Source organism: Felis catus, chromosome B4, assembly GCF_018350175.1.
Source record: "Felis catus isolate Fca126 chromosome B4, F.catus_Fca126_mat1.0, whole genome shotgun sequence".
In the NCBI taxonomy this organism is placed as follows: domain Eukaryota; kingdom Metazoa; phylum Chordata; class Mammalia; order Carnivora; family Felidae; genus Felis; species Felis catus.
In genome coordinates this window covers 18,179,054-18,197,942 of record NC_058374.1, presented here as the reverse complement: position 1 = coordinate 18,197,942, position 18,889 = coordinate 18,179,054, and the positions used below count along the sequence as shown (strand labels likewise).

Here is an 18,889-nt window from a genome sequence, read left to right as displayed (position 1 = left end):
ATATCCTTCATATTTTATATTTCCTAGTTAATTCAAAACAGTAACTACACTTCAACATCAGTAAGAAATGGGAGGCTCTGGTTCCCATGTGTTGTTCATCCTATCTCCCGGCTATTCCAAGGAAACGTGCTGAGTTTCCAACAGTGACTTGAAGGGACTTCTGATACTTTTAAATTAAAGTCCACATCTTGGGGAGCCTGGGTGGCCCAGTCGGTTAAGCGTCCGACTTCAGCCAGGTCACGATCTCGCGGTCCGTGAGTTCGAGCCCCGCGTCAGGCTCTGGGCTGATGGCTCAGAGCCTGGAGCCTGTTTCCGATTCTGTGTCTCCCTCTCTCTCTGCCCCTCCCCCGTTCATGCTCTGTCTCTCACTGTCCCAAAAATAAATAAACGTTGAAAAATAAAGTCCACATCTTGAGCAAGGTGGGGAAGCGCGGGGAGGTGTAAGAAAAATTGTACATGTTGATACCATGTGCTGGCTATAGGTTAAGGACAAGGGAACTTGTGCAAAATGACTCCACAAGCCTGTTGTTAGAAAAGAAGACTCAAAAGAAAGCTTCATGTTTTTAAAGTGCTTTCGAAAAAAATGTTCTCAAGTGTATCAGCTTCATATGACTATGTAGGGAAAAAGTGTCATTTCATAAAATGAAGACATTAGTCGTATCAAAGCACCCAACTATAGTTAGCTCACTGCCTCAGTTTACCATGTTATAATGAAGAACAGTGCTATTCCACAAGTATAACTATTATCAATATGTTCCAGTTAGGAAAATTGACAAGATTTTCTCATTACTCAAGAAGATACGAATTTGGTTGTTTCACTGTTCTGTAAAGTACCACACATTACCACAGACTTATAAAAAAGTAATACTATATTCTTAGAATACTTTGTTGGGAAAGAACATTAGCTTTGTGTATCTCAGACTACAAATAACCTTCCTCCTCTAGCTAATTCTACTTCCTAGACCAAAAAGTACTGTAAAATAACCCAAATATCCCTTCCTCTAACTCAAAAGCACTAACATTCAAGCAGAAACAGACAAAAGGGGAAAAAAAGAAATAGAAAAAAACAGATACCTCTTCTGGCAGCCTGTAATGGCTCCTTAAAACACTCTTCCTTTTCCAAAAAGCAAGGAAAACCATTAACACTGAAGCCTTGGGGGGTTGAGTACTTGGTTCTGAGAAATAAATCAAGTGTCTAAACTGCCCATGGCTTTCACTGAGGCCCCACCACAGCTAAGCTCCAAGTTTAAGTGACAATAGAGAAAACTGTTCCCAAGTGGAAGCAATCATAAATTGATACATAATCCCACTGACCACAAACTAACGGCTACCAGCGCAAAACAATAGGAAATGTAGGTCATCTTTACAAAGAAAAAAATATATATGATTTCTAATTGAGTCTCTGGAATTACTAATAAGCTCTTAATGTTTACTTCCAAATTTCTGCAAAACAGGAAGAATACATTTTATTGTTTTGCATCCCATATGTTATGTATACAACAGTGACCACGATCACATCACTTCAGTATATGGCCTTGAATTAAAGCTAAGCAAGTTTGTGACGTACTTTTACAGATCGAGTAATTGTTTCAGGAGTTCTTAAAAAAAAAAAAAATTCCGTATCTATTGCATAGGATTTAATAGAAATAAAACAAAGGTGGGCAAGCGTAGAGTGTATTTGGGTGAAGGGGAGTCCAGGCAGGTACTTTAAATATAATCCCCATAAAGAAATGGGCAGGAAATAACAAGGGGAGGGGGCAGGAGGGGGAAGAGGGAGGACAATCCATTAGGAGTTCTGGGCACTCCCATTCAGATTTATATCAAGCTGAACATATAATTAGATTTATACCTCTGAATGATACGTAATTTGTCACCAGGAATACCGGAATAAACTGCTGTACCCTTACACTTACAGATGATGAATTCAGTGTGCTGCAGTATCGATCTCCATTACTTTCTGATAACTAAAAATATAAACTGGAATCCTAAAGGGCTTATGGGCATGCTAGAACTCTCAAAAGGACTGAAAACAAGGCACGCTGAACAGAAACATCTAACATAGGTGTTCATTTTGTGGAAAACAAAGGAATTTTGTTTAGTAAACATCTACGTGCCAGATCCTTTGTCGGGTACTTTATTTAACGACATTTTAATCCTGACAACCCTGTGAAAAAGGGTTGTGAAAAAGCTAATACTAGGTTTCCAGTGTGGATGCTCTCCAGGAGAGTATGTTATCTGTGGCAGAACTTGTGGTAGGATCCCTACCCTAAGAAAAAACAAAACAAAACAAAACACAAGGCAACCTGGCTATACGCATAGGTGACAACATCCCTCACGACCTTGTAACATGAAACCACTTAATCAGACTACATGTTTGTGTGTTACCATATAAAAAACTACGCCACATGGCATTTGGGGCTCAGTTCTTCGGTACGCGCCCAACCGAGAGGTGCCCGCACAAATAAAGTTGCTTCCTGGAAAGAAAAGCCTCAGTGTCACGACTGTGCGAGAATCCTGCTACAAACTGAGATTTGAACCAGGTCTGCCTCCAGGGCCCTTCTCTGCTTTCTTCTCTCTTGTGCTGTTGAAATGGCCTGAGTATTGCTTGGTCTGTGTTTACTTGGCACCAGAAAGACTAAATGAAAAAATAAAATTGCACAAAATGGAATTCTTTTTTTGTGCCCGTGTTTATCTCCCGTTTTCCACCCTTTCATCTTACTCTCAACAAGCACTTGTGTAGATTATTTTATTTTACTCAATTAACACTGTTGGCCAAAATAATCAGCAGTTTTGGCAGCATGTATCCAGTTTGGGATTCTTGAAAGGACTGCGTGGAAAGAATACAAAATGACAGAAAAATTCGTTAATAGGCCCCCAAAAAGAACCGTTGAAGCTATATGTTGCAAATGGTCTTTTGGAAGGACATGACATTTCATGCTGAAATAGCTCATATAAATCTCTCAGTTCATCATGAAAACAGTAGTCAAAGATAGCAGGCATTTACTGGCAGCAGTAACCCACGCCCAAAAGTTTACAACCACAGAATGGTCAATGCAAATCCCAATAACTGGTTACCTGACATGGGGCAGAGGCAGTGCGTGCTTTTGTAAGAACAGGACTTCCAAGTTTGGCCACTCCTGGAAATTGATGTGACCTGAAATAAATGAATGATCCTACAAAAAAAAAAAAAAAAAAAAAAACTGTAAAGGCACATGGATATAAATTCTACTATCGTATATTTAGTAATTCTTTGCTCTTAACACCTTATCCTTGCACACATTCAACTGTTAATCAGATAAAGAAAATTACATTTTTACTTATGTACCATTTAGCTCTGTAGATAACCAAAAGTTCTTTCAAATGGATAACATTAAATATCTAAAATAAAATCCAATGGATTAAAATCAACTCTTGGTCTAACCCCCCTAAACAAATATTTTTATTGGCTTACGTCGTGTCATAAATAGAATCTGAAATCAAATTAAATGAAGCTTCTAAGTTTACAATTGGATATCCAACATGCCTTTATGAAATTCTCATGAGAGCATGATTTTTAAGTTTCTTCACAAAGTACTGAAGGATGCCAGCCTGTGGAGTTTGGTTTCTCCTGGGGCTTACATGTTTGACATTGTTGTCTGTGCTAGTGGGGATGAAAGCTTAATTAAAGATCTAATCTGAGCGTTAACAAAATAACTGCTTTTAGATTTTAACTACAGTAGATGTACTCATGGCAAATGTACAAGGAGATAACATCTCTTAGCAGCTCAAAAGATCACATAGTCTGAACTGCTGTCAGGGGTAGCCTCATTGAATATTGAAAATTTATAAGGAAGGCTATGCAGAACAATGTCAAGGTCTGATCCTGCCCTTTGATAATCGTGAAGTGATGGGCAACTTGGAAAGCCAACTATTTTGACTGAAAAATACCATATTCAGAAGGTGATTTTCCTAGATACAAGTACGCAGGAAGGAAAAGATTTCATAATTAAAATGTATTATTTTATAGATACCACCATGTATTTAACCGAACAACCAGGGCTACAAATCAGCAGTATCATCTCTGAATGAGAAAAATAGGACAGTTTATAGGGGCTTTTTTTTTTTTAAGTAGGCTCTACACCGACCTAGTCTCCGCATCCAATGTGGGACTTGAACTCATGACCGTGAGACCAAGAGTCACATCCTCTACTGACTGAGCCAGCCAACCACCCTTATACAGGGTTTAAAATCCCAAAACCAACAGGAAAGAATAAAACCTCTTATTCCCTAATTTCAAACTAAGAGTGATAAAAACTACATAAGCTCATTAAATGGTTTCACCTATAAAATAATAGCATAGGCAAAGAGGATTTTGAAAAAATTATTCCAGCTTAAAAATCCCCAGGTTCAAGCAAAACTCAATTGAATACTTTTAAAAGACAACCAAAATTCTACAAATTAACAAATACTCAAAAATCTTGGTCCCCTGGTCATTTAAAAACAATATGCACAATTTCAAACAAGCAGTTAATTGAAGGATGGGACATACAAACTAAAACTGCAAAATCTAAAAGAAGCAAAAGGTTTGAATAAATTGGTTTTACCACAAAAATGACTTGTAAAGTGATGAAAAAAATCTTATGGAAATGTCTGGCACCACAGGTGACTTTTAATCAATTTTTAAGGAATATTTGTAACATTATTGAAGGGATCTTAAGTCTTAGAGATATATGGAGCTCAACTCATTTTACATTGCCAGATAGCTCTAATTTAAAAGTTATGGAAATAGGAACATAAAAAATAAATTGCAGAGCAACGTCACTCACGATCATAGTATAAAATTCTAATTAAGAACTTATCAATTACATTCGAAATCCTTATCCAAAAAATATGTCCTGACCAATCAGTGCTTTCCAAGAATGGAAGCTTGGTTTAATCTAGCCACTCTATCAACGTAGTCAAATAGATCAACAAATTAAAGGGTAAAATTAGACTTAGATCAACAAATACTGAAAATCCTGTGGCAAAAAAAATAGCCATTGCAAAGAAAATAACCTTAAGAAAATATTAAAAGTAGGGGCACCTCGATGGCTCAGCCAGTTAAGTGTCCAACTTCAGCTCTGGTCATGATCTCACAGCTTGTGAGCTCAAGCCCCACATCGGGCTCTATGCTCACAGCCCAGAGCCTGGAGCTGGCTTCAGATTCTGTGTCTCCCTCTCTCTCTGTGCTCCTCCACTTACAATCTGTCTCTTTCTCTCAAAATAAAAACACAAAAATTTTTTAATTTAAAAAATATTAAAAGTTAACAATTAAATGAAGATTAATGATCAACCCCAATATAAATATCCTAAATGAACAAAGTTATTTTCATTAAAATGAAAAAGTAAAGATTTATGTCATGATTATTAATAACAGATAATATTAATTATCTTAGACTAACATTATCTCATAGGTCTAGTGAATGCAATTGTCAAGAAAATAATATATTTAGTAATCATAACTGAAAAACTAGAGATAGTTTCCATGTTTTGCCAATAATATATTCCTAACAGTAGATACCCCCAAGACTTACGTTTTTATACAATGACAAATATTAATAAGAGAATTTGGTAAGGTTAAATCATTTTTTTTAACTTTAACAATAAAACCCTAGACATAAAAATGGTGAGAAATACTCTCTTCACAATTACATTAATGCAAAATATGTAGGAATAAGTCTAACAAGAAAAGGACGGAACTTTTATGAAGAACATTATAAAAACTTGTAGAAGACCATAAACCCTATTATTAAATAGAAAGAGATAATATATTTTTAAGTGGAAAGATATTATAAAATTATTAATTTAGTGAAAATTTATTTGCAAGCTAAATGAAATCCTAAGAAAATTTTAATATTTCAAAAACATAGAATATAGTCTTAATATTTATATGGGCAGGTAAGGAGTAAAGAGAATATGAACTCTGAACCCAGACCCAGGGACTTCTAAAAATATGTCTCCGGATTTATTTTAAGTCTGGTTTGCAGAATGTACTAAGAGAACTATGGAATTATAATATATTAAGTAGATTGTTCCTGGTAATCTGCACGGTTCATTGTAAAACACTTATACACACCCAAGAGGGGTGACAGGAAAAACACAGTATAAAATTAAACAATGAGGGGCTTAGCCTCTGTGGGTTAAACTGTCCATGCCAGCCTCAACCTCATCTTTTGCAAAGCATGCATCCACTTTTAATGTAATGGTCTAGAAGGGGCTACTTACATGAAGTGAAAATATTAGATAGAGGACTTGATAATGAATCAAATATGATATAAATATCACAAATATTACCATAAAGAATAAAAAGTCAGAATACAACAAGTAAAACCAACCAAATGAGATTTGGTTGATGAATGCAAGGGTGGTTTAATATTTGAAAAATTCATGTTATGAATAAACAAAAAAGATAATATGGTGACCATATGGTTATCACATATTCAAAAAACATTTGACAAATTTTAACATACATTCATATATATATATACACAAAAAAACACATTATGAATAGAAGGGAACATCGCTATCTGATAAAGCAAAACAATCTTTCAGCAAATATAGCACTTAAGGTTGAGTTATTAACAGCTTTTTTCTGAAATAAGAACAAGTGTAGAAGCTATCACCTGTTCGATTCAACATTTCCCCAGAATAACTAGCCAGTGCAATGAAACAAAGAAAACAGAAGGCTTCACATTCAGATAGAAGGAAATAAAATTGTCATTATTTGCAGATAAAATAATATATGCATATATATTCACAATTATTTTAGGTTCATACACACACACACACACTTAGCTATAATAAATAAAATTAGCAAGGTCATTGCGTACAGGATCAATATTTAAAATACAATGGCATTTCTCTATACCAGCAAACAAAAACAGTTTTTAAAATATTATAAGAGCTGAAAACCTATCAAAAACCTAAAAACTTTAACAAAACATTTTTAAAATATATACACTAAAAGCTTCAGAATTTTAGAGAAATTAAGCTCTAAATAATCTAGGAGATTAGAAATATTTGAAAAGATCTTTTTCAGTAAAATACAATAAAGATTACAAATGAGCAACCATTTTATACCCACAGATTAGAAAAATTTAAGAGACTATAATGCTTGCTGCTGGTAGACAAATGGGAAAAAAGCCCTCTTATTTTGCTAGTGGAATTTTAAGTGTTAAGATTTGAAGGGGAAGTACATATCTTTCTGTAAAAACCTAGTAGTCTCACTCATAGCTGTTCATTGCATAGAACTGAAAGCACCCTATATAAGAAGGTGTGTGCAAGAATGGATTTTAAAGCACCGTCGTGATGTTGTCGCTCAATAAGAGGATAGCTAGATATGTTATGGCATATCCAGACCAAAGAAATGAAGCAAACAAACAAAAAGAATTTTAAATGTAAGACAATGAGTATGTAGGATCACAGGACAATGATCTCTAAAACAGGGAAAATAAATGAGTTATGCCATACAATTTCCCCAGCTTACTTCCTAAACAGTTTCCAGCTGCCGTGTAGGGAGTGGGGAGTCAGAAGGAGTGTGACAGTCTCTTCAAATTGAAAAGATGGAGATGCCACTTCGGGGACACTCAACTGGCTAGAGTCCACAAGGCAGAGGACAGGAGGACAGGGCTGCAGAGAGATCCAGAGATCCACAGAGTCTCCCCCTCCCCCAAATCTCCACCTGAGTACTGACCAGTGCATGGAGGTGAGGAAACTTGAGTGAAGCTGGAACTTCAACTTCTAAAAGGCGCAACTGGAATATTTCCCAGAGGTCAGAAAGGGCCAGAAATCAGAGGCCCTTTCACTCAACACCAGAAGGAAAACATTAATTAAACAAAGGAACTGGATAGAGTACTCAAGTCAAATGAAAACTTATGTCCAAAAACAAAATAAAAAAAAAAGGTATGCAAATCTTATAGCATGTTCATAATCACCAACATTTAGAAACTAAAATATCCTTCAAATGATCAATGGGTAAACAAAATGCGCTTTATCAATGCAATGGAATACTACTCTCTGGTAAAAAAAAAAAAAAAGGAAGGAGCTGCAATCAACAAGGATGAAAGTCATATCCATTAAGCTAATTGAAAGAAGACAGACTCAAAAGGCTACATAGGACATTAGTATATTTATATGACATTATGGAAAGGGCAAAACCATAGGGACAGAAATCAGATCAGTTAGATGCCAGTGGCTAGAAGTGAGATGAGCATTGACTGCAAAGTGGCATAGCATTTGGGGGGAGAATGGAACTCTTTCAGATCTTGAGTTTTCTGATAGTTATACAACTACATATGTTTGTTCAAATTCCGTGAACGGTACACCAAAAAGGTTGAATGTTGCTGCACTTAAATTACACTTTAACAGATGGACAATGAGTTGTCCTTTCTGTTTCAAACTTTAATCCACTCCATCACAAAATCTTAAAGGAAAAATAAGGTTAACAGGCGCGCGCACACACACACACACACACACACACACAAATTAGGACCTTACTCCACTGTGAAATAATAATCTGGGTTTATAGTTTTAGACAACAGATGGACGGCCAAAGTCTCTCTCTCCATCCATTGACATGCTCCCCCACCAACCCCAGTTTGCAATGGCTATAATTTAAAATACAGTCAACACTGCTAGTTTGGCATATTTCCTTGGAAATCTCAAAGAAGAGACAGAATAATGTTCAAGAGGGTTGTATGAGCTTAAAGAGGATTGACAATACAGTTGTGTTAGTATAAAGTTTTAATAGGATACTAATATACCTAGGCAATGACATCTACACAAAAGAGAGAAAACAGAACAAAACCCTTCTGTTTTCCTAGGAGATTCCCAAACCTTGATTGAAATGCCATGTGTTGTTATAATTGCTCTATTTTAAGATGCTATATGAAAATTGTAATGGTGCTTAAAAATACATAAGAAGATTGTTACAAAGAAGTTTTAAGAGTGATTAAACTGCATTCAAGTATTTGTCAATTTATTTTATAGCTGGTGCCAAATCTCTGTTCTCTGTTTCCAGAAAGAAGATTAAACTATTTTTCTTTCTGTTTTGAAAAAATTGGATTGCTCTAAAAAGAAGGCACACCTATTGTACATGAGTTCTGGCAACTAGAGAATATTATCAGAAGACTCCCCACCCCCCACCCTCATGCCTTCAACCCTGTAAAAAACGTGGCAACAGGGGTGCCTGGGTGGCTCAGTCAGTGAAATGTCCGACTTTGGCTCAGGTCATGATCTCATGGTTCATGAGTCTGAGCCCCACATCAGGCTTTCTGCTGTCAGCACAGAGCCAGCTTCTGATCTTCTGTCCCCCTCTGTCTGCTCCTCACCCACTTGTGCGCTCTATCCCTCAAAAATAAACATTAAAAAAATTATAAAACAAAAAGTAAAAAATGTGGCAAGAAAAACATTGTTTATTAAAACAATGTTCTTTTCGGGAAACTCAATTAATTACAAATTATCATGTTGATCATGACAGTTTAAAGCAAGACAAACCAGAGTTCTATGTATATAGTCTATAGCTAGAAATGAAAATACATAGTAGCACCATTCTGCAACATGAAAGACAACAAACACTTTTTTAAGAGGAAAATGTCCTACCATTATTTGTGTTTGCTATGTGATCAGCATCAGGTAGGTGGTTGTCTCCACTGGCCAATCCTTTCATGAACTCCCAGTGTGAATCTTCTGTGAGAAATGGTTCCCAACCACAGAAACCAGACTCAAAATCACACGTGAGATGATGTGCTGTTATGCATGGGGGGAAAAAACAGATGAGGAGAAATTAAGGAGGAAACATAATTCCTGAAATACAGACTTTATATTAGCCAATTAACTTCGGAGGGCAGAACAATCGTTCCACTTTGTAATAATCGTTTTCTGAATATCAGAATAGTTTACTTTTCCCTCAGAGTTTTCCATGTGATGTGTGAGGCATCGCCCTTCTACATTCTTCTAAATACAAGTTTGGCACATTTCATTCTGGCTGTGGCCATCTCTACTGTGCTCAGTGATGCACCATCAAAGTAGAGCTTTCTTTGCAGGGAGTAACTGATTCCTCTGCCAAGACCAACAAGATTCAACAGCTCAGTCAGTAGTTTAAAAAGATCTATTTGAAAGAGGGGAATTGATTCTGGACACCCAAACAGTTTACGGTTGGTGCCTTGGTATTCATTCTGTTATACTATTTTAATAGTTTCTCAAAAAAAAAATTGCCTAGTCACAGTGGAATTGCAGGTAAATTAGACATTCTGAACTTTGCTTTTCGTTTCCCTCTTAATATACAACTAAAAAGTCAGGAAATACTTATGTTTCTACATTAGTCACAAAAGAAAACAGTATGGAGGTTCCTCAAAAAGTTAAAAATCAAACTATCATACGGCCTAGTAACTGCGCTAGTAATTGTAATTGTAATTGTACTTACCCAAGGGACACAAAAATACTGACCTGAAGGGATAGATGCACCCCAATGTTTATAGAAGCATTATTTACAGTAGCCAAATTATAGAAAGAGCCCAAATATCCATCAACTGTTAAATGGATAAAGAAGATATGGGGTGTGTGTGTGTGTGTGTGTGTGTGCGCGTGTGTGTGTGTATTCTTCAAAAAGAATGAAATCTTGCCATTTCCAATGACATGAATGGAACTAGACAATATGCTAAGCTAAATAAGTCAGTCAAAGAAAGGCAAATACCATATAATTTCACTCATATGTGGAATTCAAGAAACCGATGAACAGGGCGGGGGGGAAGAGAGGCAAACCAGGAAACAAACTCTTAAATCTAGAGAACTGATGGTTACTGGAGGGGAGGTGGGTGGAGGGACGGGTTAGATAGGTAATGAATATCAAGGAGGGCACTTGTCCTGATACGCACTGGGTGTTGTATGTAAGTGATGAATCACTAAAATTCTACACCTGAAGCTAATATAACAGTGTATGTTAACTAACTTGAATTTAAATTAAAACTTGGGGAAAAAGTAATACATACATACATACATACATACATACATACATACATACATAAAATAACTTTAAAAAAAGAACTAGTTCTAGATTAATTCCATGTTTGGGGTAAGCTTCATAGCATCTTTACCACTTTTGCCACCAAATTAGTAAGAAAAATGCAGCAAGACTGGGCAATAAACTAGAAATTGCAACAACTTGACTTGTGCTTTTGAGAAATTAGTTTTTATGAGCTTAAATTCCCTTTACCTACAATAAGAATCATAGTATCAAGCTATCTTAGGTAATAGCTTGGGGAGTAAATTAATACAATTTAAGAATTTATTTCCAAATACTCCTTTTCATGAATATGCATTTTTACAGCACTGGGACAAAATAATTCTTGGCCAAAACATACCCGAAGTTTTGACAAACTCCAAGTTTTAACAAGCTCCCTAGGATCAAAATGCTATCATCTTGGGCAGCTGGGGGGCTCAGTCAGTTGAGCATCCAACTTCGGCTCAGGTCATGATCTCGTGGTTCCTGTGCCCGAGCCCCGCATCAGGCTCTGGGCTGACAGCTCAGAGCCTGGAGCCTGCTTCGGATTCTGTGTCTCCCTCTCTCTCTGCCCCTCCCCCACTTGCGCTCTGTCTGTCTGTCTCTCTCTCTCTCTCTCTCTCTCTCAAAAATAAGCAAACATTAAAAAAAAAATTTAATCCTATTATCTTTAGTAATAAGAACAACAGACATGTGACTGGAAGTACCCAGTGTGGTGCCGGGGGTTTTGCATACAGTACCATTAGTCCTCTCAATTACCCCACACAGTAAGTGTAATCACCCCTCAAAGAGCAAAGCAGCTCTAAGTACTTGTCTGTGGTAAATTTAATAAACAGAACATCTGGGCTTTGAAATGTCTGTCAACAAAGCTCTTTAACTATGAAGCCTCCCTAAACTAGGGACTACACTACCATATGCCTGCTCCTAACCATTATTTTCAATTTTAAATAATATGACCAAAGTGACCAGTATATTGAATGAGCTCACTATATCTTAATAATCAAAGGATCTTCAAATTTCTGTAAACAGGGATGCCTGGTTTCATGACCAGATAGTTCATCACTAATGTGTCAACTCTTAAAACACTGAAGTCCACTATGCAAGTAACACTACCACTTAAATTTTCTCTACATGTAAACATTTAGATCTCAGAGCATGCTTGTTTAGACAGTCATATAACTGATATATAATGCTATTTTTTTCTTTACAAGCAAATATTGTCTTCTCCCTGAAATGGATTTCCCAAAAAACAAACACGACTACATTATAATAATGAAAAGATGTTGCATACTACCTAATGGTGAATCCACATGACAAGGAAATGCCATTCAACCATATACTTAACTGGAAACCTTCTGGATGTATTTTTCTTTACTCAGCTCTGGCTACAGAGTTCAGAGGGTACTACTGATAAAAAGTTAATCCTCAAAGAAGAATCTCTTCTGGTTTTTGACAGTCTTAAGCACCAATAACAAGCTGTGACTGTTTCCCGGGCCATCTGGAAAATCCTCTGGTCTAATTCCTTGGTTCTCTATGAACTTTGCCACTGATTAGGTGACCTCAGACTCTTCTCAGTTGGTAGAGTGTAGAAATACGCAAGACTCAAAATACATATCTGACCTCTGAAATGTGCTTACAGGTTCCAAATCCTTGGTTTTGGACATGGTAAGGAACTTTTCCACCTACTCCCAAGGGTACCCAAAATTCTCCCCTGGAATACACCTCCCTGGAATAGAAAATCTTCCATGGGTGGGGTGACCACCCATCTGGGTTGCCACAGTTTATGCCTGTTGTCCTAGCATAACAATTAAAACCTCTTTTTTTCTCCCTCTCAAGCATTCCTGTTTGGGTAATAAATTCAACATTGCCCCGTTGGGCAATACATATTAATATACAAAGGAAATAAATATTAATATACAAAGGAAATAAATCCGTGCAAATAGCAATCTTATTCACTGCAGGTAGCCACTGATTTAACCAGTAACCATCCTATTGCCCAACTAGGCAATACTGTGAATTGGCAATAAGACCAATAACTGTGGATGGAAAGTACAATGTGACCCAAACATCACCCCACTGTTCCATAGGCTCTTCACAACTGTGTCTATGTCACTGAAAGGCAAAGATATAAAGAGGATTTCAAGACAAAATAACTTTGGGTCATGTAAATGTTGAAATGTGGCACTGGGAGAAAAATTGATCTCTTTCATTATCTGGATGTTTTACCAGTTAAAATGTCAATCGTTGCACTTTCCACAAAACATGAGAAACACCCTGTCCTTTGAAAAATGAACAATTTGTTTTTGAAATCCATCACCCTAAAGATAGGTGGATGTGGAAGCAAAATGGTACAGTCACCTCCGTAAAAATCTTGCTGAATTGCTCAGCTGTTTCTACCAATGACAGTTATCCCAGTACACTTCAAAGGACATTTTTTAAAGTATTCCAGAATTTATCTGTGCTATAAAATATAAATCAAATTCCAGTCACCAAAGTTTAGGTTTTTCCATTAAAATTCCCCTACATAATTCAAAAAGTTTAAGTTGCAATTATAAATATCTGAAAAAAAACAGGGGAGCCAAACACATTTTGGCCACTAATAAATGCCTGACACCATATTGTTAAACGCTAAGTATTTATAAAATCTAAAAAATCATCTATTCGTATTATAAGTGTTCATTACAGTGATTTTTGATTATTTGGTTGCTTTTATTTTAACTTCCCGTGATTATAGAACACACTTCACTATTTCTAATCAGAGCATGAGAAATGGCACTGTTCATAATTTTAGCAAAATTTTGCTGAGTTCATCAGAGTAATATTTTAAAATTATGACAAAGCTTTCTCTTGCATATTTAACCACTGCAGCATATTGGCCAAAGAAAAAATTCACTGCAGCAGCTGAGGAAACTTCTTCTGGATTACGAAAATTAAAATATTTATGAATCTTCTAGTTCAGAAGTAAATCGCTTTTCCGTTATATAAGGGGGAAAAAGTATGTATGGGAATAAATGGGGAATGTTGCATTCCATAAGCATATATTAGATCTTAATATGATTACATCAGGTAAACATTTTAATACTTACTGTAAAGCCACAAGGATCTTTTCTCCACTACATATATTATTTCCCTTGCCTGCAGGAAATTTTCAACATAACATTTTTCTTCAAAATATGAAAGACATCCAGAGACAGCACCACAGTGACCATTAAATGCACTGCATTGGATTCTTGGTTAAAACTTCCTTCACTTGAACGCTGTATCAACTTCTCCTTTATTTTTTTCCGACTTCTCCTTTAAAGTGTACTTTAAAGTACTAGCATTTTAAATGCTCTGAAGAATCCTACAATTAAAAGAACTTTTTTTTTTTTCCACCAGAGTCTCCCATACTATTTGATTCGGACACAGATCTGTCCAACCTTGCATCCTTTTTGAAACACAAATACAGTTTTTTTCCATGTTATGATTGAAAAGGGTATATAAATTATTTTATTTTTGTGTGGTAAAATATAGGTGGCATAAAGCTTATCTTTTTAACCATTTTAAGTGTAGTTCAGTAGAATAAGTACGTTCACACTGTTGTGTAACCATCACCATCAGGCATAGTCCAGAACTTCTTCATCTTTACAAAGTGAAACTCTATACCTAGTAAACACCAACTCCCCATCGTTCCCTCCCCTCACCCCAGCAACCCCCATTCTGCTTTGTTTCTATGAATTTGACCCCTCTGTGTACCTTGTGTAAGTAGAATTATACAATATTTGTCTTTTTGTGACTTGCTTGTGCTATTTAGCATAATGGCTTTAGGGTTCATCCACGTGGAATGTGTCTAGAAATTAGGTATATTTTATATGTAAATTGTTCCGCCTGCGAATGTATATGCCTTTAGATATGTTTGGAACAAGGTATATTTTAATTATTTTATTAGAAGTATTTAAAAATAGGGGCACCTGGGTGGCTCTGTCTGTTAGAAGTCCAATTCTTGGTTTCAGCTCAGTTCATGATCTCACAGGTCGGTGGGATCAAACCCCACACCAGGCTCTGCGCTGACAGTGCAGAGCCTGCTTGGGATTCTCACCCTTTTCCTCTCTCTCTCTCTCTCTGCCCCTCCCCCACTCATGCTTGCTCTCTCTTTCTCTCACAAAAATACATAGATAAGTTTTTAAAAGAAATATTTAAAAATACATTGCAATGCAATGTCCCTCTTTTATACAGGATCATATTAGTAAATGTCAAAAATCTATTGTCTGGAATCATGCAGTATTTGTCCAATAACTGGCTTATTTCACCTAGCATAATGACTCCGCTTATATGAGGTATCTAAAATATTAAAACTCCTAGAAGCAGAAAACAGAACAGTGGTTATCAGGGGCCAAGGGTACAGGGAAATGGTGGGTTGTTGTTCAATGGGTATAGCGTCAACTATGCAAGATGAATTCGTTTAGAAGTCTCCTGCACACTACACAGTCAACAATACTGTGCTTTTTTTTTTTTTTTTTTTTTTTGCAATACTTCTGTTTAGGGCTTTGTCGAAAATACGGCCTTTCATAAATTATTTTCAGAACGGAGAGACAGAAAAGGGGCATGGGAAGAAAAAAAAACCTCACTTAGCTCACTTAGCTGCTCGCTAAGACACGTTCGGCAGGACCGTTTTTCCCCTTCGTTTAAACGATGTATTTGAAGCTCAAAGTGCTGTCACAGGTGTTTGCCTTTGAAACTCCCCCACAAATCTCGATGACAGGGACTTTTAGGGTCGGCGCGGCGAAGTTTTACGGAGCAGAGGCATGGAGTCTGTTTACAACTTTGACAGGTGCTCTCTTCCACTCGAGAAAGTTCTAAGACTTCTGTCTGACAAGTTCTGCAAGCCTGCCCGAAGGAAACCTTGGGGGTGCCCTGGACCCACATACCTGGGCACTGCGCCATCGGCTGCTGCGGTCCTTGCAGTAACCGCCCCATTTCTGCTCGAAGAACTGGAAGCGCGGGAGTTCCCGGCCCGGCGGGGGGCTGCCCGGCGGGACGCCTCGCTCCCTCGGGGCTGGCTCCCGGTGTCCCCGCGGTCCCGGGCCCTCCCGCCGGCCCGGGCTCCAAGCACGCGGGCGCCCGCCGCTGGGGGCCGCCACGCCTCCCCGCATCCCCCGGCCTGCGCCCGCTCGCCGCGGGGTCGCCCCCTTCCGGGAGGCGGCGCGGCGTCAGGCGGCCACGGGCGAGGCCACGGCCACAGCGCGCGGGAAGAGCTCGAGGCGGGGTGGGGGGCAGGGGCGTGCGGCCGCCGCCGTCGCCCGCCCCGAACGCGGGGTGGGGGTCGGAGATCCCTGCACAGCAGCGTTATGTGCTTCCCAGCGAACACGACCCCTAGACCTCGCGGCGCCGGTTCACCGGCACGGCCCGGGGGCGGCTGCTGGGTCCGCGGGGAGCACCCACCTGCTGGAGGGCCAAGAGCGGCGCCCGCCCGCCGCGAGCTGTCGAAGCCCAGGGCGGCCGTCCGCCGCGGGGAGGCCTGTGAAGACCGCGAGGCCGCGGAAGAGGAAGCGGGAGGGTAGTCCCCGCCCAGGTGCCGCCGGCCGCCCGACCCGCTGCGCCCCGGGCCCAGGGCGGCGAAAGGTGGCGGGGCGAGCCGCCCGGGTACGAGTAGGGGGCGCACGCTACGGTAACCGGCCAGCGTCTGTCCCCATGTGTGCGGCCACACGTGCTGCCCCACCACGTTAAAAGGGTAAAACTCGGGGCGCCTGGGTGGCGCAGTCGGCTAAGCGTCCGACTTCAGCCAGGTCACTATCTCGCGGTCCGTGGGTTCGAGCCCCGCGTCAGGCTCTGGGCTGATGGCTCAGAGCCTGGAGCCTGTTTCCGATTCTGTGTCTCCCTCTCTCTCTGCCCCTCCCCCGTTCATGCTCTGTCTCTCTCTGTCCCAAAAATAAATAAACGTTGAAAAAAAAAAAGGGGGGTAAAACTCTCACGTTCAGTGTTCTTACAAGAGGGTGGGTGATGGGTATTGAGGAGGGCACCTTTTGGGATGAGCACTGGGTGTTGTATGGAAACCAATTTGACAATAAATTTCATATATTGAAAAAAAAAAAGCACACAGAAAAGCTCCTGGACAAAGACTAGGTGTATAGCTCGACAATCACAGACATTAAGTATGTGCATTTGTTGTGCGTCCATTGTTCTTCAATAAAACTGCTTTTAAAATCTATCGTCGGGGTACCTGGGTGGCCCAGTAGGCTAAGCATCAGACTCTGGGTTTTGGCTCAGGTCCTGATCTCGGTTTCCTGAGTTCAAGCCCCAGGTCGGGCTCTGCACTGACAGTGTGCTTGGGATTCTCTCTCTCTCTCTACCCCTCTCCCACTCGTGCTGTCTCTGTCTCTGAATAAATAAACTTAAAAAATAAAATCTATCGTTTGGTATTATAGTGATGCTCTTAGGAATTAGTTATGGGAGTTTTAGCTTCTGTCGTGAAAGGTCTCTTGACGAGTTTGCCTTAAGTCTACTTTTTATATGCCATTTGTTTTCTCTCTCAGCTGTGGCTCCATTTCTGAAGACTGTTTGGCTCAGCGGTTCTCAAACTTTAATATGCAGAGGAACCACCTGAGACATTGTTAATGGCCAACTTTGGGTTCTGTAAGACTGGGCTATGGCCTGAGGTTCTGTATTTCAAAAGAGCTCCTAGATGATTCTGATGCCACTGGTCCACAAAGTACACCAGAGTAGCAAAACTCTAGCAACACTCCTTTTCACTTAACAAGTAACTGCTTTATAAAAGGCATGGGGCTAGAGGCTCGGTCAACTACTCTTGTTAAAAGTATCTAAAATTAAGAGGAACTTGGTAATGAAAGAACACCTGAGTGAGTGTGACTTTTGGGAAAAGCACACTGACTACATAATCCCAACTAACAGTATTCTTTAGTTAATATTTCCTGAGTCTCCAGTAAGTACTCGTGCTATTCAAACTGCATATATAAGCTACACAGTCCTAGAGATCCATCCTCAAATGGGATAAAAGGAAGGTATAAAAGCATGTTGCTTGTGCTTTATGAACATGGGAAACCATAAGAAAAGTTTGCGTTACAAATGCAATTTGTAAAATACAAACTTAAAGTAGGCGTAGAATGTTTCAAGGTGGTTTTAAATTTCAAAGGGAACAATATATATAAGCATGTGTAACAATATATATAAGCGTGTGTATATATGCACAAATATATTATTTTAGCACAGAAAATAGTGTAATATAAATTCTAGTAATTCGATTGCTTTATAACTTCCTCAAAACAAAAATGATTGAGGGGCGCCTGGGTGGCGCAGTCGGTTAAGCGTCCGACTTCAGCCAGGTCACGATCTCGCGGTCCGTGAGTTCGAGCCCCGCATCAGGCTCTGGGCTGATGGCTCAGAGCCTGGAGCCTGTTTCCGATTCTGTGTCTCCCTCTCTCTCTGCCCCTCCCCCATTCATGCTCTGTCTCTCTCTGTCCCAAAAATAAATAAACGTTGAAAAAAAAATAAAAAAAATAAAAAAACAAAAATGATTGAACAAATATGTACATGAAATACTCATGTCAGCATCAAATATGGACATACATGCATCAATATATAAATATTTCATAATATGTAATATGGCTACATTTTTATGTCACACCCTCTATATGAAATTGGTCTCAATCAAGCAAACATGCCAGGTTTTCTTTGTTCAAATGAAATGACATAATTTGGAAAATTTAACACACTAGGAAATAACACTATTTGTTGAAAAGCACAGACATCTGTCCCTTCGCTCAAAGGAAATAGAATGGTATCAAGATATACTCCCCTGGAAAAATCCCAACTATGTAACCAATGAAACTACAAGAAAAAAAGAGAAATGGGAAAATATGTTCAAAATCAAATGCT

General features: G+C 38.8%; 1 protein-coding gene across 1 annotated transcript in view; it reads right to left on the bottom strand.

The window, feature by feature from the left end:
• MALRD1 (MAM and LDL receptor class A domain containing 1) overlaps window positions 1-18,889 on the bottom strand; it is a 768,730-nt gene that overhangs the window by 675,881 nt on the left and 73,960 nt on the right. Inside the window, exons 11-12 of the mRNA XM_045062650.1 lie at window positions 9,619-9,765; window positions 3,076-3,173 (exon numbers count right to left, since the gene is read on the bottom strand). Of these exons, the coding sequence (XP_044918585.1) occupies window positions 3,076-3,173; window positions 9,619-9,765 (245 nt within the window). The remainder of the gene's footprint in view (window positions 1-3,075; window positions 3,174-9,618; window positions 9,766-18,889) is intronic.